The 25,146-nt window shown below is 38.9% G+C and overlaps 2 protein-coding genes across 11 annotated transcripts in view; one reads left to right on the forward strand and one right to left on the reverse strand.

Moving 5' to 3' along the window:
• The window catches only part of wdr20a (WD repeat domain 20a), a 41,284-nt gene that overhangs the window by 1,482 nt on the left and 14,656 nt on the right, over nt 1-25,146 (forward strand). Inside the window, exon 2 of the mRNA XM_059959305.1 lies at nt 21,767-21,949. Within this exon, the coding sequence (XP_059815288.1) occupies nt 21,767-21,949 (183 nt within the window). The remainder of the gene's footprint in view (nt 1-21,766; nt 21,950-25,146) is intronic.
• LOC132386955 (MAPK/MAK/MRK overlapping kinase-like) overlaps nt 15,393-25,146 on the reverse strand; it is a 107,879-nt gene continuing 98,125 nt past the window's right edge. For 7 of the 10 annotated variants that reach the window (XR_009509741.1, XR_009509734.1, XR_009509735.1 and 4 more), the window contains one exon: nt 21,891-21,911. The gene's annotated coding sequence lies outside the window, so the exon portion shown is untranslated. Of the gene's footprint in view, nt 17,835-21,822; nt 21,912-25,146 lie in introns of those variants that run through there. The other 3 variants (XR_009509736.1, XR_009509719.1, XR_009509727.1) reach the window with 1 other exon arrangement.

Raw genomic sequence — 25,146 nt, forward strand, 5'->3', positions numbered from 1 at the left:
GCTGTTTGCATTTCTTTTAAAGAAAGGATTGTGCTTAACTTACAGTTTGGGACAGTTAAACAATATAACCTCCATCAATGCTTGTTCAGTAGTTTATTGCATCCAGGAATTTCTGTAATCATCATAACAATCAAATATTAAATCAACTCTATCATATGGGTTGATATGTTTTAGATAATTTGTAGTTTTCCATGATGTAAAAAATTATATTTTACTGTATTTCCTTTTATATCTTGCACCTGCTTGAGATCTGCACAGTACCTTTTGATAATATCATTTCTGATGTAGTTGGTGTGGATGCGCAGAGATCTAGCAGTTTTTTTGGTGTTGGTTAGCCAGAAGGCAGGACCAAGTTACCTTCTGAGATGGACTTGAGTCAGCCTGGTTTGTAGTCTACTAAGCAACGTACACATTCTCTGAAGAAGGGTCTTGGCCTGAAATGTCGATTGTTAGATCATTTCTGTGAATCCTTTCCTGACCTGCTGACTTCCTCCAGCATTTTGTGCATGTTGCTTTAGGTTTCCAGTATCTGCAGAATTTCTTGTTTTTGTAGGATAGTATACTAGAACACTTAACACCAGGCATATTTAAATAGAACCTCGAGTGTTTACTGTCACTCCAACTGAAGAATCGTCTCAATATATTTCAGGTAACCCACTCTATAGAAAGAGCCTAGCCAGAGAAATTGTGTTGCCTGCTAGTAGACCTTTTATTTGCTGACTAAACTGCACATTTAACAAAGTGCTTGAGGGGAGTGATTTGTTATTCATTGTTGGTGCAGTTTCTGACCCTGTTGGGCACTCAATTTCTTTGGACATAGAAAAATGAGATAACGTAAATACACTGAGAATAAGGATAAAACCTCACAAGTAGCAGGTTTCTGAGTAGTTTGATTAAGATAATTAGAGCAATAGTGTCGGAAGGTAGAATTTATTTTTGAGGGATCAGGGTTGTTTCTGGGGCAGGAAGGAGCTAGAGAGGTTATACCCAAACAAGACTGTACCAATATCAGGGGTGTTTGCTCATCCTGTTGGGGAGAGCTTCAACTGGATGTGCTGAAAGGGATGGGTATCTGAGTAGGGAGGTAGAAAAGAGTGGAGATAGATGATAAAAATGAAAGAATGGGAAATAGAAAGCAAAAGGAGGGAATAAAGGGCAAGAAACAAATGGAGCTGCAACAGATGATAGGTAGGTTTAATAAGACACTCTCACAGCTATCTTGACTACCTCTTCCCACTATGTTACCTGTAAAAATGCAATTCCCTTTTCTCAGTCCCTTTGTCTCAGCGACATCTGTTCCCAGAATGAGGCTTTCCTTTCAAGAACATCAGAGATGTCCTCTCTCCAAAGAATGGGGTTTTCCTTCCTCTAGCATTGATTCTGCTCTCACCCACATCTCTTTCTTCCATTTCCTGGACATACACACTCACTCTATTTCCCCTCGCCTTTACAGAGATAGAATTTCTCTTCTCCTCACCTACCACCTCATGAGCTTCCAAACCCAGTACATCATTCTCTGCAACTTCTGCCATCTCTAATGGGATCCTACCACCAAACACAACTTAATCCCCTATCAACTCTCAGCTTTCCATAGGGATCACTCCCTCTGTGAATCCCTTGTTCATTCGTCCCTCCCCACTGATCTCACTCCTGGCATGTATCCAATCATGTGGAAGAACAGCTATACCAGCCTATTCACTTCCTCCCTCACTTCCATACAGGGCCTTCCAGGTGAGGTAATGTTTCATCTGCAAATTTGGGGTGTCTACTCTATCTGGTGCTCCTGATGCGATCTCAGTTACTTTGGTGAGACCTGATGTAGATTGGGGGACTGCTTTGTTGAGTATCTTTGTTCCATCCACAGCAAGCAGGATTTCTTGGTGGTCAACTTTTTAAATTCCCATTCCAACCTGTTAGTCTATGGCCTCCTCTATGGCCACTAACAAGATGGAGGAGCAGCACCTCATATAACATCTGAGTAACCTCCAATCTGAAGGCCTGGATTTTGCTTTTTCTAACTTCTGGTAATTTTCGCCTCCCTCTCTTCTGTCCTCTTCCATTTTCAAATCTGGCTCCTCACCTGCTTATCACCTCTGGCTCCTCAACTCCTCATTTAAGGTAAGATTATTGATGTCAAGTTGGTGAAGGTTCACTCGGATGATTCCAGATATGAAGGGATTATCTTAGGAAAGGTTTGGATCTTATTGAAATAAGATTATTAGCAGCTTGATGATCTGAATTCTTGGGGATTTTTGTTTTGTAGAGAATTTAGAATCAGAAAATAAGGTAATGTCTATTTAAGATGAGATGAGGAAGGATTTCTTTCAAGTATTGAGAGTCTTCAGAATACCTTGTTTCAGAGATATGGAGGCTGAACTCTGAATTATAAAGAACACTTTCCAAGAAGATTTTTGCTGGAACTGTAAGTTTTGTTAAGTGTAGAGAGACTTATAGTGCTGCTATTTGAAGTAAGAGTTTGTGAACTCTTCTCTCTAACTTCTGGTAATTTCCCTCCCCTCCGCTTTCGTTCTCAACTCTGACTCCTCACCTGCTTATCACCTCCCCCTGTGCAACCTTCCCTTTCTCGCATGGTCCACTCTTCTCTCCTATCAGATTCCTTTTTCAGCCCTTTACCTTTTTCACCCATCATTTCACTTTCTCACTTCATTCTCCTCCCCTGCCCTCCCCCAAACCTGGCTTCACCACCTATCACCTAGCTTGTATTCCCCTCCCCCCTCCCCTACCTTCTTACTCTGGCTCCTTACTACTTCCTTTCCAGTCCTGATGATGAGTCTCACTCCAAAACAGCAACTGTTTATTCCTTTCCATAGATGCTGCCTGACCTGCTGAGTTCCTCCAGCATTTGCTGTGTGTTAACATAAGGCAGGTTTTTGTGTGTTGGGGGGGGGGGGCGTGGAACAGAAATTAAGAATTCTACATCTTAATTGAAACTGTGAACTAAGACCATAACTGAATGGTATGATATACTGATTATGGGAACCTAGTTACAAGGAGCTGAAAGCTAGGAACTTGGTATGCAGGTGTATATACTGGTGATACTGGGACAGCTCTGCTAATCAGGGTTGAAATAACTCAAGCAGTGTGAGATGATTGAAGCTAAGAAAATGCATTCTGTTTAGATGGAGACAAATAAAATAACAAGGGAAGGTAGGCAGTGGTTGGAGTAATGTATAGGTCCACATCAGTAAGAAAAGTATAAAAAAAACACGAAGAAAAAGCAAAACTCAGGAAATAATGAGGGGTATGTTAATCAGGGTGATGGTAATCTTTTTTGAGTTAATCTCAAAATGAAAGATACACGAATAAATTCGAGTGCATTCGGGATAGCTTCCTTGTACAATACTTTGTGGAACCAACCAAGGGACTGGCTAATTTGGATCTGATAATGTGAAGTGAGAGGGATTAAATCAGCCATCTTGGAATACAACACTCCTCTAGAAGTTCTGATCACAATATGATAGAATTTAGCATTCGCTATGAAAAAGGAATTTTTTTTTTAACTTAAGAACTTGAAATGAGTTGAAGAACTTGAAGAGAGTTGGTTTAAAGTGTAGTGATTAAGTAGGTTCAGGTAAGATAACAGATGCTTAAAGAGGAATTTCATGGCTCCCAGCAAATGTATTCTAGTGAGAAGGATAGTGTCTAAGCGAAAGAATGGAGTGAATAACGCATCCATGGCTTATCAACAAAATTAACGAGGGCATTATGTTGAAATAAAAAAATGTAAAGTTGCAAAAACTCATGGTAGCCTTGCAAATAAGGGATAAGTTCAGAATACAATGGACTACAGTAAAATCTTGGGGAAATTAAGTTCCGTGAGAAGCAATAACTTGAAAATCTTGTGTCCATAAAGAGGAAGAGAAAGGTGAAAGTGAACAAAGGCCCTAAGTGAATGAAACTGCAGAAATATTTATGGGTAGCAAGGAAGTAGCAGAAGAAATAGCAGAGGAACTGAACAGATATTTTGCATCAATCCTTGTGGTAGAAAATAGTATGAACATCAATGATAGTTTACAAAAGTGGTTGGGGAGACAATTTAATTACCATTACCTTCATCAGAGACTATTAGGCAAGTTAATGGCCTGATGGGTCCCTAAGAGTTAGCTACAGGATTGGTGGATGCAGTGGCAGAATCTTTCAAAACTCCTTAAATTTTGGTGAAGTACAGGAGGAAAGGATAACTACCAGAGTAGCCCATCAAAATATCTTGCAAGGCATTATGCTCCAATGGTGTATTTGGCAGGGCACCCAAAACCTGTAGCAACCAACTGGCTGGAGTGTAAACAAACACTTTGAACCTCTAATTGCTTCAGTCGGAGGCTCCACCTGCTTCAAAAGGACATCAATCATGTCAGTGGCAGGGTGAGTTGCCTCAACAACAGTTGTCCAGTGGAGCACACATCCATTGTTTCAGTGATCTTCATGAAAGCCTGATTCAGAATCTGAGCATGATTCAAAATGAGTGCAAAAATGAAAGGAAGGCAGCAAGTCTGTTAGTCTAACCATTATTATTGGTAAAAATGTTAGAATCAATTATGAAGGAGATAACAATATTTACAAAGTCATAATTGGATCAAGCAGAGTTGACGTGCTCTATGATGGAGAAATGATGTTTAATTGGTTAGAGTTTTTTGCGGAAGTATAGAGATAAGAAATAATATATTTTGATTATCAGAAGGTACTGAAGAATAAAGTGATTAGAGTTCATGGTGCTGGATGTAATATTAGCATACAGGCTTGAATAAAGTGCACAAATGCCAAGTAGAGATAAGAGGTTTATTTTCAACTGGATAACCTGTAACTAGCAGGGTGCCAGAGGAATCAGTGCTGTGACCATTGCTGATTTTATACTAATGTAGGTGTAAAGTCAAACTAGTTGGAAACAGTTAAGCAATATAGATTAAATGATGACGCAAAATGATGACAAACAGGATACAATGTAAGACGATATAAAATTCATTTGGAAGGAAGAGTGATGAAACAGATTTAGAGAAAGACTGTGTAATGCTGAAGTGCAGAGGTTGGGGTTCTTGAAGTATGAAACAAAGGTAACATTAAGTTAAATGCAGTGTGTAATTGGAAAGAATTTTAACTCAAGGAGGCAGGGATGTCTTATAACTGTACAAAGTATTGGTGAAGGCAATTTATTGATGACCTCATTTAAGGTAAGATTATTGATGTCAAGTTGGTGAAGGTTCACTTGGATGATTCCAGATATGAAGGGATTATCTTAGGAAAGGTTTGGATCTTATTGAAATAAGATTATTAGCAGCTTGACGATCTGAATTCTTGGGGATTTTTGTTTTGTAGAGAATTTAGAATCAGAAAATAAGGTAATGTCTATTTAAGATGAGATGAGGAAGGATTTCTTTCAAGTATTGAGAGTCTTCAGAATACCTTGTTTCAGAGATATGGAGGCTGAACTCTGAATTATAAAGAACACTTTCCAAGAAGACTTTTGCTGGAACTGTAAGTTTTGTTAAATGTAGAGAGACTTATAGTGCTGCTATTTGAAGTAAGAGTTTGTAAACTCTTCTCTCTAACTTCTGGTAATTTCCCTCCCCTCCGCTTTCGTTCTCAACTCTGGCTCCTCACCTGCTTATCACCTCCCCCTGTGCAACCTTCCCTTTCTCGCATGGTCCACTCTTCTCTCCTATCAGATTCCTTTTTCAGCCCTTTACCTTTTTCACCCATCATTTCACTTTCTCACTTCATTCTCCTCCCCTGCCCTCCCCCAAACCTGGCTTCACCACCTATCACCTAGCTTGTATTCCCCTCCCCCCTCCCCTACCTTCTTACTCTGGCTCCTTACTACTTCCTTTCTAGTCCTGATGATGAGTCTCACTCCAAAACAGCAACTGTTTATTCCTTTCCATAGATGCTGCCTGACCTGCTGAGTTCCTCCAGCATTTGCTGTGTGTTAACATAAGGCAGGTTTTTGTGGGGGGGGGGGGGAGGGGGAGGTGATGAGGAAAGCAGAACAGTAATTAAGAGTGCTACATCTAAATGCTTATGTTAACTGTGAGCTAAGAGTGTAACTGAATGGTATGATCTGATTATGGGAACATAGATACAAGGAGCTGAAAACTAGGAACTTGGTATACATGTGTATATACTGATGATACTGGGACAGCTCTGCTAATCAGGGTTGAAATAACTCAAGCAGTGTGAGATGATTGAAGCTAAGAAAATGCATTCTGTTTAAATGGAGACAAATAAAATAAGGGAAGGTAGGCAGTGGTAGGAGTAATGTATAGGTCCAGAAATAAGTAATGTATAGGTCTTTGTGCACTTGGAAGTTTAAAAAAATGCTGAAGGAAATAAGCAATATAGATATATAAACAGTTTTATTAATACTTGGCCATTTCCACAGGAATAGCTCCCATGGTGAAGGTAATCATGTTGGAGCGGGTTTATCTATTGTTTGTGTTTGGTATTCAGTTTGGGTGAATTACATTTGAGGTGTTTTGGTAAAATGAAAAAAATATCAAATACTTTATTGAAAATATCTTTAATGGTGTCCCATTTAGAAATAAACTGTTATGCATAGAAGCCACGTTCAATTTGTACGCAGCTGACTAAGTAACAGGCAATAGAAGATTGAGGTGACTGGTTCTTTTTTTAGACTGGAGGAAAGGGAATAGTGGTGTTCCCCTATGGTCTGTGTTAGCTTTATTGTTTTTTTTAATATACAGTAGATTGTGGTTAATTGGGCCATCGGCTAATTGGGGCAACTGCTTATTTGGAGTAACTCTTAAAGAACAAAAATAATTGAGAAAATAGCCGGATTCTGTTCATTTATTTGGGAAAATTTGCTTGTTAATTGGGGCAGGTGACTTGCTGAACAGTTTCTAAGTAGCATCAGTTGCGTTAAACACTGCACCAGCCGTAGAGTGGACAGTTTTAAAATAGCATCAATTGTGTGTGTTGGTGCTCAACAAGCAGTGATTTTGTCACTGATGGTGAAAAATAAGCATTAAGACAATTCAGACTTGTTTTGTTCACATCTATTTCAAGCATTCAGGCTTGGAGATGCCAGAAATAGCTGGGAGTGAAAATGAAACAATTTCACTATTTTAACAAGTTAGGAACTAAGAATTTGAAGGCATGGTCAATCAACTTGAATGGTACAATAAAATTAAAGATTCAGAGGATGTAATCATTGATAGCATTGTATGAAAGCAGTCCATTCTCTGCTTCAGGTGTCTGCACTGACTTTGCTCATTGCATACACTAGATGAACTTCTCCGTCGTTAACTATTAGGAACTAATATACAGTTTGATAGTATTGGTAATGTTCTAATTTGTTCCTAATTTCATTTAAATACATAATCTGTTACTCAAATAAAGTGTTTTTTAAATACCTTTTTAACAATTTCTATGAAATTTCAGCAAAATGGGGCAGCCGCTTAATTGAGCCAAAATGTACCAGTCCCATTGTGTCCCAATTAACTGGAATCCACTATATTAATAACATAGCCTTGGGGGGGTTGCAAGGCACAATTTCTAGATTTGTAGCTAACTCTAGAGTTAGTATGGTGTACTGTAAAGAAGATGATGATAGATTGCGGTAGAATATGATGAGGGTCATCCATCGGCATCAATGAAGACCTCGACACCATTAGTGCTTTTTTACGAGGTCAAGTTGCTAGCTCGACGCTCAACCCAGCATGGATGGAATGCATGATTTCCGGATTTGAACTTGGGACCTCTCGCCCCGAAGCCCAGCGCTGATGCCACTACGCCACCAGCCTGCATGATGGTGTCGAGACTAGCACTTGATTTGGGTTTAAGTGAGGGAGAGTTGAGCAGCGTCAGTCTGTCTCTCTCTTCCCAATTCCCATCTGGATCTAGTGCCAAGACAAGAGTCAAGATGGCTGGAGATGGGACTAGGCACAGTGGATGACCAGGACATCTTCTGTGTCTTGTTGTGCTCTGCATGTTTCAGGACTTACAGAGACAGCCTTCTTGACCGTTGGACCTTCCATTGGTCTTGTCTGCTCAATCCGCCAGAGTCTGTCTTCACATGCTGGGATAGACAACTCCCGATCTCACCAAGGGTTTGAGACCCATCGGCTACCCTCACCTGGTTTAGCCGGCCTGTCGAAGCCATTGCCCGGGGTGTGGCTGCTGTCACATGCAAACATCTACGGGGAGCCACAGGTGAGAGCTAAGTGTCAGGTGGGGACCAAAGACGGACAAACTGCCTTGAAAAGTATGCGACATGTTCCCCCACCAGGGGTGCTACCCCTCCCTGTATGTTTAAGAGAGATGCAGGATCAAAGGGACCTGAGATAATAGGTGCCCAAGTTATGAAAAGTGACAGGGCAGATTGAGAAACTGAGGCATGCACCGTTTTATATTTTATCAGCAGGGTTCCACAAAGAGAGGGAGAGAATGGTATGTATTTACTTAGGGATGCAGCGCTGTAACAGGTCCTTCTAACTCAACGAGCCCTGCCACCTGATTATGTCCATGTGACCAATTAATCTACTAATATGTGAGGAAGCTGGTGTACCCCGGAGGAATTGTATGTGGTGACAGGAAGATCATGTAGATCTTACAGCGGCTGGATTGAGCCCAGGTTGCTGGAGCTGTACAGACATTACCATCAATCACTATGGTACTGATGATTTACAAAAAATAGATTGGAGAATGAAAAAAAGGGAAGAAAATTAAGCAACCTGAAGAAATATAATTTCATTCAGTTAGTGGCTAGAATCTGGAATATAGCACTTACAGGTATAGTGGCCAGGAAAGGTGCAAAGTTGTGGAATAAACTTCGCCAAATGGAACTGGCAAGTTGCTCTGGTAGAGAGCCAGTATAGGTATGATAGGCTGTGTGGTGGTATCTGGTGCTGTTGTCTTATGATTTGTAAACAATAGGAGTATGTGTTGGCACTGGAGAAGATTCACCAGGATGTTGTGTGAGGTGGAACATTTCAATTATGAGGAGAGACTGAATCAGAGGGTGTGATGGGGAATGCAAAATTATTTGAACCTAACAGGGTAGACATTAAGAAAGTGTTCTCCACAACAGATGATTATAGATTTAGGAGAAGGTCTAAAGGTCCAGAGGAAGTATGAGGAAGCTTTTATTTCCATCCTTGGGTGGTTAAATCTAGAATACCTGACTTGATTGGGTGGGAAGTAGAAAATTTTAATAGATGAGTACTAATTTCTATGGCATAGTAGTCTATTGACCAAGAAGGTAAGTGGGTAATTGGTGGTAGGCATGAAAGAGTTTGTGTTTGTTTTGTGTGACCTTGACTCAATTCTATTTTGGAAAAGGTTCTGGTAAAATCTAGCGACTATTTGACAAGTTTCTCAAATGACTTAATGGGGAGAAATAATCAGATAATTTGTTGGACTGTTTTACCTGAAAAGAAATCAGAGTAGCAAACTGTATGTAGAGCAGGCATTCCCAATCTGGGGTCTATAGCATTAAAAGATTGAGAACCCTTAATGTAGAGTGAGATGCTAATAATTGGACTGCATGTAGATTACAAAATGATATTTGAGGAAATAAAAATAGATGAAAATAAAAATCAGGAGGTTTAATATCACTGGCATATGTTGTAAAATTTGTTGACTGTGACTGCAGTGCATTGCAATTAGGTGATCAGTTTGCTGGGGTTATCCATGAATGGTGCGTCCTAGCTGTCTGTCTACGTGATACGCAAACCAAGTCAGTATAATAAGGAGAGCAAGCTCCCCCTCACCACGCAGCTAATAAGTCCAAAGGAACAGCAGCTTTTACCAATCCTGTGCTGTAGTCCTTTCATAGCAGATGCAATCAGTTAGATATTCTCCATGTGCTTCACAGGAGCACCGCAGGGATGTGTGCTTAGCCCCCTACTCCACTTGCCTTACATCTTGACTGTGTGGCTAAGTACATCTTGAACATCATATGCAAGTTTGCTGATGACACCACTTTTGTGGGCTGTATCAGAGGTGGTGATGGATCAGCTTACAAGAGGAAAATTGAAAATTTGGCTCTGTGATGTAATAACAACAGCCTCTTACTCAATGTCAACAAGACCAAGGAACTAACTAATTGTAGACTTGAGGGAAACCAGAGGTCCTTGAGCCAGTACTCATTGGAGGATCAGAGGTGGAGTGTGTCAGTAGCTTTATATTCCTGGGTGTCACTATCTCAGAGGACCTGTCCTGGACCCATCATATAAATATAATTGCAAAGAAAACACAACTGTATCTCTGCTTCCTCCAGAGTCTGCGGAGATTAGGCACGTTCTAAAAAAACCTTGGCAAACTTCTAAAGAGTGTGTGGTAGAATGTCTGCTGTCTGGCTGCATCATGGCCTGGTATGAGAACACCAATGCCTTTGAGCAGAAACTCCTACAAACGGTAATGAATTCGGCCCAGTACATCACGAGTAAGACCTTCCCAACCATTGAACACATCTACATGAAATGTTGCTGTAGAAAAGCAGCATCCATCATCAAAGGTCTCACCACTCAGGCCATGCTCTTTTCTCAGCAATACACACAAAATGTTGGAGGATCTCAGAAGGCCAGGCAACATCTATGGAAGAGAGTACAGTTGATATTTTGGACCGATACCCTTAATCAGGACATGATCAATCCTGATGAAGGGTCTTTGCCCAAAATGTGGACAGTACTCTTTTCCATGGATACTGCCTGGCCTGCTGAGTTCCTCTATCATTTTGTGTGTGTTGCTTGGATTTCTAGCATCTGCACATTTTCTCTTGTTTATGCTCTTTTCTTGCTGCCATCAGGTAGAAGGTACAGGAGCCTCGTACCACTAGGTTCAAGAACAGTTACTACCCCTCAACCATCAGGCTCTTGAACAAAAGAGGATAATTACACTTATTCTGTTTCTGCTGTTCCCACAACTGATGGTCTGACTTTAAGGACTCTTTGTTGTTATTTCATGCTCTTGTTATTTATTGCTTTCTATTTATATTTGAATTTGCTCAGTTTGTTGTTCTTTGATCCTATTACAGGTGCTGTTGTATAGATTTGCTAAGTATGCCCGCAGGAAAAAGAATCTCAGAGTTGTGTGTGGTGACATGTATGCACTCTAATTATAAATTTTACCTTGAACTTTGAACTTTTTAACTTTGATCCGCAGAAATTTGTGTGTAGTGTCTTTGGTAACATACCGATACTTATCAAACTCCCAGTGAAATATAGCTACTGTTGTGCCGCTTTCGTAATTACATCAATATGTTGGGCCCAGGGTAAATCCCCAGAAATATCGACACCCAAGAACTTGAAACCACTCACCCTTTCCACTTCTGACTGAGGACTGGTGTGTGTTCCCTCTACTTGCCCTTCCTGAAGCTCACAATCAATTCCTTGGTTTTACTGATGTTGAGTGCAGAGTTGTTGCTGCAACACCACTCCATTTTGCTCCTGTATTCCCAGTCCTCACCATTTGAAATTCTGCCACTAGTAGTTGTGTTGGTGGCAAGCTCTGTGCCTATCTACACAACTGTGGACGTAGAGAGAGTTGAGCAGTGGGCTCAGTGAACATCCAGAGGTGCACCAATGTTGATTGTCGGCAAGGAGGAGATATTATTTCCGATTCGCACTGACTGTAGTTGCCCAGTGAGGAAGTCAAGGATTCAGTTGCAGAGAGAGGTGCAGATGCCTAAGTTTTGGAGTTTGTTGATTAGAAATGAGGGTAGGAGCTGTAGTCAGTAAACAGCAGCCTGACATGGGTATTATTATTGTCCAGGTGACCCGAGGCTGAATGGAGAGCCCGTGAGATTTCATCTGCTGTAGACCTATTGTTGTCAGGCAAATTGCAGCAGGTCCCGATCCTTGCTTAGGCAGGAGTTGATTTTAGCCATGGACAACCTCTCAAAGTACTTCATCACAGTAGATGTGAGCGCCACTGGGTAATAGTTGAGGCAGCTCACCCTGCTCTTCTTGGGCATCGGTATGATTGTTGCCATTTTGAAGCAGATGGGAACTTCTGACTGCAGCAGTGAAGGATTAAAGATGGCTTTGAATTCTCCTGCCAGTTGGTTGGCATAAGTTTTCAGAGCCCTACTAGGTACATCATTGGGGCCTGACTCCTTATGAGGGTTCACACTCTTGAAAGATGTTCTGATGTCAGCCTCAGAGACCGAGTCCTATTCTGGCATCCTCTGTAAGGAGTGTGTAAATGCTGCTTGTGGAACGTGTGGGTTTTCTCCGGCTCCTCCGGTTTCCTTCCGAAGACACATTTGGATAGGTTAATTGGTCATTGTAAATTGTCCCATGACTAGATTAGGAGTAAATTGGAGTTGTTGGGGGTAGCGGGGAAGGGCCTATTCTGCACTGCATCTCTAAATAAAAAAAAAATTTGTTCTATTTAATTTAGGAATTGTATAATACCTTGTATGTTGAAATATTTATTGTTTAGCTGTGGCTTAATTTGCTTATTTACTGTATTGTTGGTGTGCAGTTCAGTTCCAAATAATGGATAAAGCCTCGTTAATTTTTGTGTTATGGTATATGAGTGCTGGGTTTGCCAAGGATTCCTATTGCTGATCCCTGGTTCTCTGAGAAGTTGAGTCATCTTGAATGACTGTAGTCCTTCTATAAGTAATGCTGCGTGACCTTGGGCAGGGAGTTCCATCCTTCAGAAGCAGTGATGATGAAAGAGCAGCAATAAAAATACCCTTTGCTCTCAGCTCACAAATGAAGTTCAGTTTTTCCAGCGCTTCAGACTTAAACCAAATGTGGACTTAAGTGCTGAATTCCAAAGCTGAGGTAAGAGTGCTATGAGATCATAGTAATATTTGATTGCATGTAACATCAAACATGCACCTTTTCACTTTTTATTCTGTTATATCTTCTTATAAATCTCTTATCTTTGGTTAATAATTTCATAAATGTAATGTATCTAGCACACTGTTAAGGTAACGTGGGTCAGCAGGGGTAAACATGACAGTTAAGTGAGTATCAATAACAGCGGAAAATGAGGAAAGATGGTTCATTTGAGTGCTGAGTTACTATTGGGCTGAATACCTGTTCCTTCACTGTGTAAAGTTTACAGAATATGGAGGATCCGAGGTAAATCGAGTTGGGCAAATGACAAAGCAGTTCTCACAGACAAGCATTAGGATATTGTTGACATGAGTTGGTGTGCTCCAAAGACATTGTGAATAGTTTGTTGTGTTGTAAGCTGTGGTCGTCTGAGAATTTAAAAAAATTACTTCTATCTTTTTCCACATCAATTATTATTCCTCTTTGCCACAATATGCCCCAAATTGGAAAGATTTCAAAAAGAAATTAATTTATCATGTGCCCTACCTGATCATTCTGTGGCTTTACTCCAAAAATCACCAGATTTTCAGCAACTTTGTTTTCTATTGCATTGTTTTGGATATTTCCCGAATTCCCTTGACAATCAAAGAAAGTGAGGAAATTGTTTTCTTGCTGCAGGCATGTTGGGTTGTATGCTTCTTGCTTTGTTTTCCACAAATGGGAAAGGAAAGGCACCCACCCTTTTGCATTATATGCTCACCTAAATAAAAAAAAGTTCTTTACAGAGCTTTTGTTAATATGGGATATTAACTTAATAACTTAATTTTCTTATCTTTTGAAGGTTGTTCCATTCTGGGGCCAATGTTTTTTTTAAAATTTTTAAGCAAAGTACTTGCAATTGGAATTGAGGTTAGTTTATGAGGGAGAGCACCCTGCCTTCAGGTCTCAGAAGTAGAGTTATAATCAGACAAGAAAATAAGGTTATTAGAATATAACCTATTTGGATTGTCTTACATTTGCGATCTGATTTCAAAACGCATCTGTATCTTCTTTTTCCGAAACCCTGAATTGCTTTACTCCATGCCTGTTGAGCCACTCCAATTTCCTTTTGCCTATATCAGATGAATAGTTCGATTAATTTAACATTCCAATGGCTTTTATCTTTGTATATGAATCAAATTTTCATATAGAGTTCAGTACAAGTTGTCAGTGGTTTTCCTCATTCCCAGAGGAAAGCGTATGTCTGAGAAATTCAAGGTTACACTGAGATGTTACTGCTGCAAAGTTATCAGTTATCAAGCATTTTTCTTTAAAAATATTTGTGAACAGGTTGCTTATTTGCTTCAGTGGCCCAGGAACAGCAAACGAATGTTGATAATAGACAATATTCTCTCAACACTCCAACTGTCAAGTGATTCAGTCTTTAAATGTACTGTTGAATTTGCCTAAAATGCAGGTATCATTGTTGATCTACCAGCAAATCCACAAAATCATTGAGAGGAGAGAGTGTAATGGTTAGGGGATGAAAGTTATAAGGTGATATGCAATTATACGGAGTTCTTGGATTAGAAGAATTGCTTTTTTGGTGGGGGGGTGGTGTATTATATAACGAGTTTGAGAATAGCAGAACAAATTTTTAAATTGAATTTTGTATATTTTTCCACCAAATGCTAGCTAAATAACCCATGTAGTTGACTGTTGGTTATGAACAAATTTCAATTGCTTCTGCAAAACTTAAATTGCAAAGTCTATTAGAGTTGAGTTCAGTATTTTATTTTCTAGTTGGATTTCTTAATTGTTCACAGAAGTGCAAATGCACAAACATTTTTCATCACCTCCCCCTCTCAGTATGGAAGTTCATCCTATTTAATGTTGAATTATTTGAAATCAACAACACATACTGTGCACATTTTTCTAAACTGAACTTCGCAGCTTTTTTTAAACAAAAGAATAGCAATAAAATATTTGTGATGGAAGCTGCACCTGGTATGTTTGCACATGTTAAATCCTATTTTATGTTGTACATATTTTCCACATAACAACCTTGCATTTTAGTACAAGCTTGGATGTATTCCCCAGTTAAAGTAAATTTTCAAATAAAAATTTTCCTTTTATATTGTCCTTGCAATCCATAGGTGATTTGGAGGATGTCTTTGCAATTTGTTAATGTCTCACTTAAAAGATGGAGCCTCTTGACATTGAGCTGTTCACTGAGTTGAGTTTTACACTACTTTACTCCAGCAACAGAGCCTAAAGCTCCAAAGAGAATCCAGAAACTGCACCCACTATCTTTTCTGACCTTCATTCCTGGTGATCTGAGTATGTCAGTTTGTTACGAACCCATGTCTGAGTGTGCAGTGCAGGCCTGTAATCAATGGGAGGAGGTTTTCCAAGATTACTGAAATTCAAACCCACAGCTTAATACCATGTACTGATCTGATTTAGTGTAATATCCAGTGCCTTAATGTTATTCATTTTTCACATTTTATTTTCCTTTTATTAAAAATGCAGCATTTTTTAAAAACAGACTTTTGTATCCTTATCTTTCTATGTTGATAGAAGGAGTTCTGGATGTAATTTTAAAAAAAAACTGACCCAGTGTTTATGACCTGTAGATTCGGAGGAAAAAGTACAGAAATGCAAGTTCAAAAATATTTACAAAAAGTCACAAAAACATTAGAAAGAGGTTTTAAAATAAGACATTAAACAAGTTCTCAGTGTATTTTTAACATTGGAGTAATGACTTTACCAGCATGACACAGAATAGTTTTACTGTTGAAACATATGTGGAATGGTAGTGTAAGTGGTTGGTATAACACCATTACAGCACCAGCAATCAGAAATCAAGATTCAATTTGTAAGGAATTTTTAATGTTCTCAGTGTGACCGCAGGGATTTCCTCTGGGTGTTCTGGTTCCCCCATATTCCAAAGACGTTTGGGTTAGCAAGTTGTGAAAATGCTGTGTTGGTGCTAGAAGCAAAGTGATGCCTGCTGGCTGTCTCCAGCACACAGGTGTCACCTTCGGATGTGTGGGTCATTGATGCAAATGATGCATTTCACTCTGTTTCGATGCATATGTGACAAGTAAATCTAATCTTAATACTTTTACCACTTGACAATCACCTTCGGTTAAATTTAATTATGCAAACTGCTGCTATCAATAATAAATTAACTACTGTGGTGTACTTAAAGTACAAGAATAGATAATGATATTTATTATAGTAAAGCAGAGGCATGTACACTTGCAGTTTTCCATCAAGTTGTAGCTTGCTCTCCAAACTAAACTACATGTACTGTATACTCATGTATCTGTACTAGAACCTTGGAAAGACAAGGGAAACTCATTAAACACATCTAGATTGAATTCATGGATGCTATTATTTTATTTGATATTCTACAGAGGCTAATATTTAAATGTATTATAAATCAGTCATTTGTTTCTGTTTGGCACAGCAGAGCAATGCCACAGGTCATGCTACTGCTTCATGGCTCCAGCTACACAAGGTTGGTGCTACCTTTGTGCAGTTTGTACATTCTCACTGTAGTTGTGTGGGTTTTCAGTTTCTTCCCACATCTCAAAGACATTCTGACCGGCAGGGTTATAATTAATTGCTCCTAGTGTAGGTGTGTGATAGAATAAAGATGGGGCAGATGTGTATGCGAGAGAATGTGTTACAGGGGAAAAACAGTGGGCAAATTGGACTGATGGTATTAATCTGAGAGCCAGCATGGATGTGATGAGTCAACTGGCTACCCTTTGAGTCATAACAAATGAGAAATTCATCCTGTCAGCTGAGGTTTTGCGTGTCTTCTAAGCAAGTAGTTATTTTGATTAAAATTGAGCTTGAATTATATTATTGAATTTGGTAATATTAAAAAATAACTCGTGTAGTTGTGTTGCATTTAAAGATGTTTGACGGGTAGAAAGTTTTGACCATGTTTGCAGCATTATTGTTAAAAAGCACAGATTCTAGAATCTCAAACAGAACAGGGTGCTGGAAGTTGAGTCCTGTTTTATATGCTGCAGCATGGGTTGCTCCTTTATGATTGAATGTAAATATAAATTTTGTCCCTAAGCTGTAATATTAAAGTGACCTCTAGATTTATTTTGCTAAATCTGATTTCTTGGCAAGTAAAGCAAATGCAAATTGTAATTACTATCATCCAGTTGTCTATTTTAACTTTAACAGGTATGTAAAGAATGGAGAAAAATGTCCGATGGTAAAGAACTACTTTTGTCCCAATTTTTAACATATAATTTAAAATATTTTAATTTGATTTCCTTCAAGCAAGTTAATTCCAATATCATTGTTAGTATTTAGGTTCGCATACAAAATAAAATGTTATTGCATTTGGTTCTGTTATTTGAAAAAGTTTGTCTTCTGCAACAGCGTAACAATATGTTCCAATGCCAGCTTTGATCATTTGTAGTTGCTTTTCTTGGCTTGTGCCTTTTTGTTCAGGTGACAGCTACAAATATCTTGAACTTCCCTCCACTCCCCCCACCACCTTACTTTGACTCCTCATCTTCAGTCCTGATGAAAGGTCTCAACCTGAAATATTTACTGTACTCTTTTTTTCATAGATGCTGCCTGACCTGAGTTCCTCCAGCATTTTGTGTGTGTTTGGATTTCCAGTATCTGCAGATTTTCTTTTGTCTTGAACTTCATACTGGTCTTTAGTATGAAATGTGACTGAGCTGTTCACTTTGTAGATGTTCTTGTTTTTACTAATATGGGTTCAATGCTAGTGCTGTACCTGGATCTTGGCATGAACCGTAATTAAGGTTGATATTTCTGAGAAATGATGAGGCCATGCTGTAGTGAGGTACAAACCAAATTATTATAAGATGAGTATAAAGTTAAAATCCATTTTGCTATAATATGGGAAATACACTTTTCATTCTGATAGAAGAGACGACTGCGTTCCATCAGTCTTGTCACATCAGAAAAGGATCATGTGTACATTTCTAGTGTTGTCTGTCCTCCAAGGAATTATTTATATTTGCTTTCAGTGCTGTTTTATTGAGTCGGTTTGCAATATGTTATAACTGTTGCCATTTTTATCACCTAAGCAAAGGAAATAGAAATGCTGTTATATAGTTTGAATCTATTTAGCAAGTGAAAATTACTGGAATGCCAAACTACCCATGCCTCAAACATGCATATATGAAATGCTCGATGCACTGTGTTAATTAATAAAGCTGCTTGAAATGTGCAAAATTTTCTGAAAGTCACTAGCTTCAATAATGTTTTGTAATTCCGGTTTGTATGCATCAATTCCCTGTGCTTTTGTAGGTAGTAAACTTTGCATTTAAGAAATAGAGGTGAGGTAGGAGGATAAAAGGAGTGAATATTGTCAAAACACAAACTTTTAAACAGATCTATAGAGGTGGTAACAGAATAGAGGAACAAACTTCTTGATCCATGGTATTTGTGCTGAGCATGAGGCTAATTTAAATTGTGTATCTGCCTGCATGTGGTCTGGATCCCTCAGTTCCCTGCCTGTTCTAATTTCTCTTTAAAAAGTTACTAATGTTCTTTAGAGGCTTGTTTCATGCTATCTCTGTGAGCACCATATATTTAATATGTAGCGATAATAATAAGGGTTTGGGCAGCAGTTTACTAGGGTCATAAGATAATTGTGTACATTTTTAGATGCGAGTATTTCTCCACCAGCATGCTACAATACCTGTCTGCCCAGAGAACCTATCAGAAAAGTTTGAACACCTCCACAGCCTGGAACTGTAAGCAAGTCATCCTACATATTTCTTCCATTCTACCCAACTAATCTGAGTTCAGATTTAGATCTCAGGCTTGCTATTTCTTTTTGGTTTAGCCTAAACCACTTCTGTCAGCAGAAGGGATGGATGATATTAATTGGAAGGCACAGAAGAGTTATATGGAACTCTGGTGATACTTTAAAGACAAAGTAGTAGGCATGTTGATCATCTGAAGATAGAGCCGTGGAGATGTATAACACGAAAACATTCTCAGGAATGTTCTCAAAAATCATTCCACATTCTCAGCAATGCTTTGCAGATTCTGTCACTTGCCTACATGCTAGGGACAAATACAACAGCCAATTAACCAACTAACCAACATGCACATCTTTGGGATGTGGGAGGACATCAAAACACCTGGAGGAAATCCAAGCAGGCTACTTTTAAGCTAGTGTGTTTTCAAGTTTGATTCACTGTCTGATACTCGTGTGTGTATAAAACCAGACATCATACATTGTTAAAAAGCTTGGTCAAGGAGTTAAATATTAAGGTGTACCTTAAAGTAGGGAAAGATGGAGAAATTTAGGAAGCAAACTGTAAAGCTCCAGACCTTTTTATTAAATTGCAATGCTTTGTCTCAATTCAACACAGACAATTTGTGTAATTCAATGGCTTTGTGGAAAATGTTCAGTTTAAAAACAAAAGGATTCTATAGTTTTTGGTGTGCAGCAGTTTTATCTTTTTATAGATCACAAAACAGAGTACTAATGACTATAAATGAATAATAGTTTGAATTGTGTAGTTACCTGGAAGCATTTTGAATGGAATATAATTTTACAAAACTATATGGGTCTTTAGATTTTCAACTGAGTTATTGTGATGGTGTTATTGCTCCCTTGTCAGTAGTGCATAATAGTCTTCGTCATCCGGGAATATATCCTAGATTGTGCTTTATTCCAAAACTACATTTCAAATCTGGGTAACCTATTTACATCTAAGTACAATCTAAAATTGTATTTTGATTCTTTTTACATGTTGAAACTGTTGGAGTGTTACACAATTTTATTTTCTAAGTTGGGTCCACTGATCATAGTGCCAGCTACACTCCTTTTCTATTGTAGCTTCTGACATTTTACATGAATTCAGATCCTGGAATAATTTATTTATTTCTGCTAAAATTTTCTCAGTCTATGTAAAGATTTAAAATCTTTTCTAAATAAAAAGCAAAAACTTGTCTTACTGGAAAACAGTTTTACTGTCTGAGGTACTGCTACTTTTTTTTGCGCTGGTCAGAGAGCTGTCAGGGCTTTGAGAGAAACTTCAAGACAGTTTTTCCCTTGCAGCATTAAAGATGGCAATTTGGCCTAGTGAATCTTTTGCCAGCTGAGGACATTATTATCAATCTTGATTTCCTCTGAGCTTGTTCTTTTTCACATGGCCTTCATCTCTGCCCTGATTCTCCTACCACCCATTTACACAAGGGACAATTAACAGTAGCATCGATTTAACCTAACAGCATGGGAGCCATGTGGACATAGGGAAAACATGCAAACTACACACAGCACTTGAGACTGGTATTGAACCCAGGTTGCTAGATCTATTAGGCAATAATACCGACTCTCTGTTACCATGCAGAATTTTGCCACCATCTTTTCTGCCACTGCCCCCCTCCACCCCAAGTCCATGGATTCTGCTTAGCCCACTTAGTTCCTCCAGCTGATTGATTGTTGCTAGAGAATATGTAATCTGTAGTCAGTTTTGTCTTCAACAGTACCAACTGCAGTAATGCTGCAGCATTGTTTCTATCTGAATTGGGAGGAACTGCATTTTTTTTGGTGTTACAGATATTGTTTGATGTTGAATTTCCCCTTGCAAATACTAAACTGGACATGCCTGTCGACAATACCGAATAAGATTGTGCTTTAAGTCTGCAAGATTGCATTTTAATTTGAGTATCGTGAGAGTTCAGGTAGAACTGTTGCTGCAGCACTTGTGGAAGATCATCAGACTGGTGGAAATTGTTTAGCATCTGTCAACGTGAAAGTTGAATGATATGCTTCCATAAATTTTGAAAATTCATCACTGAGAACCAAAACTTATTGATGGCCAATGTTATGATACCATTGTCTTGGTTGAGTGCCTGACCCATAGAATTGCTATGTAACACTCTTTTTGATTTTTAAAAAAGTTTTGGTATGTGTAAGCTATTTTAATGAGAAAATGCTTTAATTAGTATTTTTGGCATCCACTGAATAATTAGTATTATTTAGATTTGGACCAGTTTGTCATAGTCACATTACATAAATGTGATCCTTAATTTATCCTGAAGGATATCTGATTGAATTGGCAAACTATAACCCTCCAAGATTACTCGTGTAGGGACACATGGGCATCTTAGCTACAGATATCTGCTGTTTACTGTTTCTGTTGCAACTGTTAAAATGTTAAAATCCTCAAAAAAAATTCTTTGCATTGTATCTTGGTTTTCTAATAACATTTTTTGGTTTTGTAAATGTAGCAATATTTAGCTTTTCGGAATTGGAAAAGATCCACAGGTACTATGTACGCTGGCTAATCTGATGTGAGAACTGAAAATGCAAGTGGGAGAAGAAAAATACCACAAAGTTCAAATCTACATTTATTAGTGGAAGCAGCTCATATATTCCATTAAAATATCTTTCAGTATTATCAGTCTTCATCATCACCAATACAGTAGTACCGTCAGTAGAATTTGACTGTATTTACATTACATTAGATTAGTCTGAATTGTTTTTGAACCTTTTTCATAAATCATGGATAGAGGAAAACTTTGTTGTTGATGTGATGTCATAGATGGAAACACTTCCTAATATTTGGCAAAACTCTTTTCCTAATAAAACTAAAGTTTATGTATGTTCCTATACTTAAAAAATCTAGATGAACAAGCTCATGTTTAAAATAGATGGGTTCTTTACGTTACTTGCTTGCAGCATTAGGAAAGTTTTGATTTTTTTTTTGCAGGCAACTAAATGACTTTTTAGAAATTTTTCCATAGGAAAGTTGCCAAAGAATTCCATTGTTATTGTTTACACCTACACTTCAGTCATTGGTTAATGCATTTTAGCTTTTTGATCACAACATGTATTACTTGTGAACAATATGAAATAAAGATTTTTAATGTTTGCGATGATGTAGTTTGCAATATCCCACAGTGGTATGTGGAATTCATGAATGTTCATTAAGTTGGATGTGAGAGGTCAAAAATAAAAGTATAATTAATGTTCCTTTTTACTTCCTTAGGCTGCAGATTTAAGTAAACCTATAGACAAGCGGATATACAAGGGAACACAGCCCACCTGCCATGATTTCAATCATCTGACAGCTACAGCCGAAAGTGTCTCGCTCCTTGTGGGCTTTTCTGCAGGACAGGTTCAACTTATAGACCCTGTAAAGAAAGAAACTAGCAAGTTATTTAATGAGGAAGTAAGTGTTACTCAATAAGCACAATCTAATCACTGCATCATAGTTACCCCACATTTACGGTTGTTTTACTTTGAATGTGTTTTAGCTGTCGTCAGTCAATCCCAAATGAGTAATTGCATATTGCAGGAGATCTTTAAATCCAGAACTGCTAGACTGAGAATCCCTTTGATTTTCCTTGTATTGTCTTCCCTTAAAATGTCAGTTATAATTTTCTTTCCCTATTATTGCATGTCTAACTTATTACCACTTGCATTCAAAAGCTGAAATTTCAAGTAATATTACAAGTATAAATCAGTTCAAGCAAATTAGTTGTCTGTTATCAAGAAAGAGAAAACATGAGATAATTTTCAGGTGATCAGAATAATTGACAACAAATTATGCTGCATGAACATTTAATAAGTAATCTGTAGAGTAATTTATCCAAATCAGAGCTGGTCAAGAACGAGTCTTGACTATATTTTCAATAGGTTAAGAGGTGAACACTTGAACAGTGTCTTGCTTCAGAGTGGTTAAAATAGCTTTAAATTCTATTCCTAATATATTTTCAAAACAGTTTTGTTTGATTATGTTTAAATTATTTCTTTCTGTAAGGAATTTACTGGTGTGTCTAGTTATAATGTTATAATCTGGAAAACCAACAATGTGCCTCTTCTGAGACCAACTATCTTCACTGAGTTCAGATATCAAGGAAGTGAACATTTTCCTCTAGATTAGTGGTCGCCAACCCATCGATCGTGATGGACTGGTCGATCTTTGAGACTTTCCCAGGAGATCCCAAAATAAAATGAAAAATAAATACACAAATACTGTTTAGAGACTGTTTCTGGGTTGCGGGGTTTCAGTTCTGTTCTTTCTGCCCAGTGCGCATGCATGTAGCTCCCCTGTACTACACAGTGTACTTCAGTGGTCCCCAACCACCGGGCTGCGAGGGAACAATATGAGTCAGCTGCACCTTTCCTCATTCCCTGTCAAACCCACTGTTGAACTTGAATACACGAGAGGTCATCAGTCGCCTAAACGCAGTGACACCCTCACGCGGCCGGCGGGAACTGCCGATGCTACTGGCCCAGAGTGCGGCTGGCGGGAAGTACCATTGGTACTAGCCTGGAACGTGGGCAGATGAGTGCCGCCTCTGAACCTGTTTAACATACCAAATGGTCGTGGGGAACCCGGTGCTAAAATATTTGCAGACGACCTAATTTGAGCTCAAGGTTCCGCAAGTATCAGAGCAGCTACCGCGCTGCAATCTACTGAAACAAACTTTTGTCGGCTGATAGATCCTACAGGGGGGAGCGGGCGCGCGCCCTGTTGCTCTCCCTGCTTGGTCAGCCGCTCGCTCCGGACTGCAACCGCCGCGGCTCCGATACGGGGACCTCCGGCACTGACCTTGTCCTCTCACCCGACCCACGACCAGCTGCACCTGGCCAGCGTGTCTGGCAGCAGGCGGGTGGGAGGCTGGAGTTCAGACCCGGAGGCTGTCCAATGAGGTAATGAAGCACTCAAAACTGCTTTGGTACCGAGTCCAAACACCCTGCACTTAAAAGACAAACCCGCTGAGATTTTTCAGCAGAAAAAACGTGAGCAGGCGGGACAGAAGCCGAGAGCCGCGAAAGCTAAATTGCAGAATAGACTCGGCATAAGGAACCTGCTTTGAATATTGCTGTATTCCCATCGTGTTAACACACCCCCTCCCCCCCCCCCCCCCCCCCCCCGGGTCAGCCAGTCTGCAAGAATATTGTATTAAACCAGTCCGCGGTGCAAAAAAGGGTGGTGACCCTTGGTGTTTATGCATTATTTCTACGTCCAGTTTGCGGGGTTTTACTTCCATTTTTTTCTGCCTGGTGCACATGCATGCAACTAATCGATCTGGGGGTCGATCTCGCCTTTCACTAGGGCCGAGGTAGGGGATCTTGGGCTGAAAAAGGTTGGTGACCGCTACTCTAGATGAAATTTGACCTTTTATTTTACAACTGAAGTACTAATTTTGAGTTCTACCTATCTTGAGATAAACTTTAAAAAAAAACGAATCATGCACTTATCAACTTATTTTAAGTGTTTCCTGTATCAGAATGTTCTTTTGGCTTAAGTGTTTACTTCCAGTGACTTTTTTATTTGAAGTATCATCAAAAGTTTTCAATCTCTTTTGCTGGTTGTTGACAAACTAACTTTGCTTTACTTGAGGTTTTAAAATTGATGCGAAGACATTCCTAATATGTCCTAGTCATCATGCTCATTTTGGTGAGGAAGTTCAGTCATGAAGTATCTCCCTGATCTTTTTGTAAGAAAACATAGTAGTTCAGTAGCTTGGATAAAACATTTGTGTAGTAAATTTAGAGGTTGGGCTGGATGTGCTTTTGGGTATGGGTAGGAAATGAGTGCAGTACTTCCTGGCCTTTAGTAAATATTAATAAAAGTAGAGAAAGGGCAAGTCATTGGTTAATGACTAATGGGCAGCTTAAACCTTAAATGCAAATGGTAAATCAAGTAAGAGAATTGGAGGTTTCTGTTGTGGACCTGTAATTTGATAGAGAATTAACAAACCAAAGATGGACCTATTTACTTTGGGAGGGTTAGAGATAAGATTCATGTGACAGGAAAGTTTTCATGGGTATGTGCCGGAGACAATCTGGTAGCAGAGAAGTGAAAATTTAGAAATTTGGTTGAAAAGAGTGCAGAAACTTCAGAAAAGTTTATTTTGGAAAAGTCAGTAGTGAAAACAACACTAAAGATAAAGTAGATTGAGTTTAGTAATACAATGTACTGGGTACAGGAAAAATAAGACTTGGCAGAAGGAAAAAGGGTTAAAATACTGGGCGTTGGCTTAACTTAAGAATAAGGATTAGTTTTTCATTAAGTAATGAGCAGTACATTGAAGTGAGATGAATAGATATGGAAAAATAAGTGGAAATAAATATGCCAAGCAGTTGAAAGCTACAATAAAGTGCAGGGTTAAGCTACAGGGAATATAGTTTCTCAATTTATGCTCAGTGGGAAAGCTAAATTAATGATTTCAAAAATGCTGACTGAGAGCATTTTTGTCAGAGCTGAGGGGTAATTATAGCATCATGTTTGTGTTAAGTGTTGCAGTGCTGGTTAAAATGGTGCAAAAGTCCTGCACCTCCCCCAGCAATGAATTGCCCAATGATTTGATAAGGGAAGCTGCCTGAAGTCGGTGATGGCTAATCAGGACAAGCTGG

This window comes from Hypanus sabinus, chromosome 2 (assembly GCF_030144855.1).
Source record: "Hypanus sabinus isolate sHypSab1 chromosome 2, sHypSab1.hap1, whole genome shotgun sequence".
Classification (NCBI taxonomy): domain Eukaryota; kingdom Metazoa; phylum Chordata; class Chondrichthyes; order Myliobatiformes; family Dasyatidae; genus Hypanus; species Hypanus sabinus.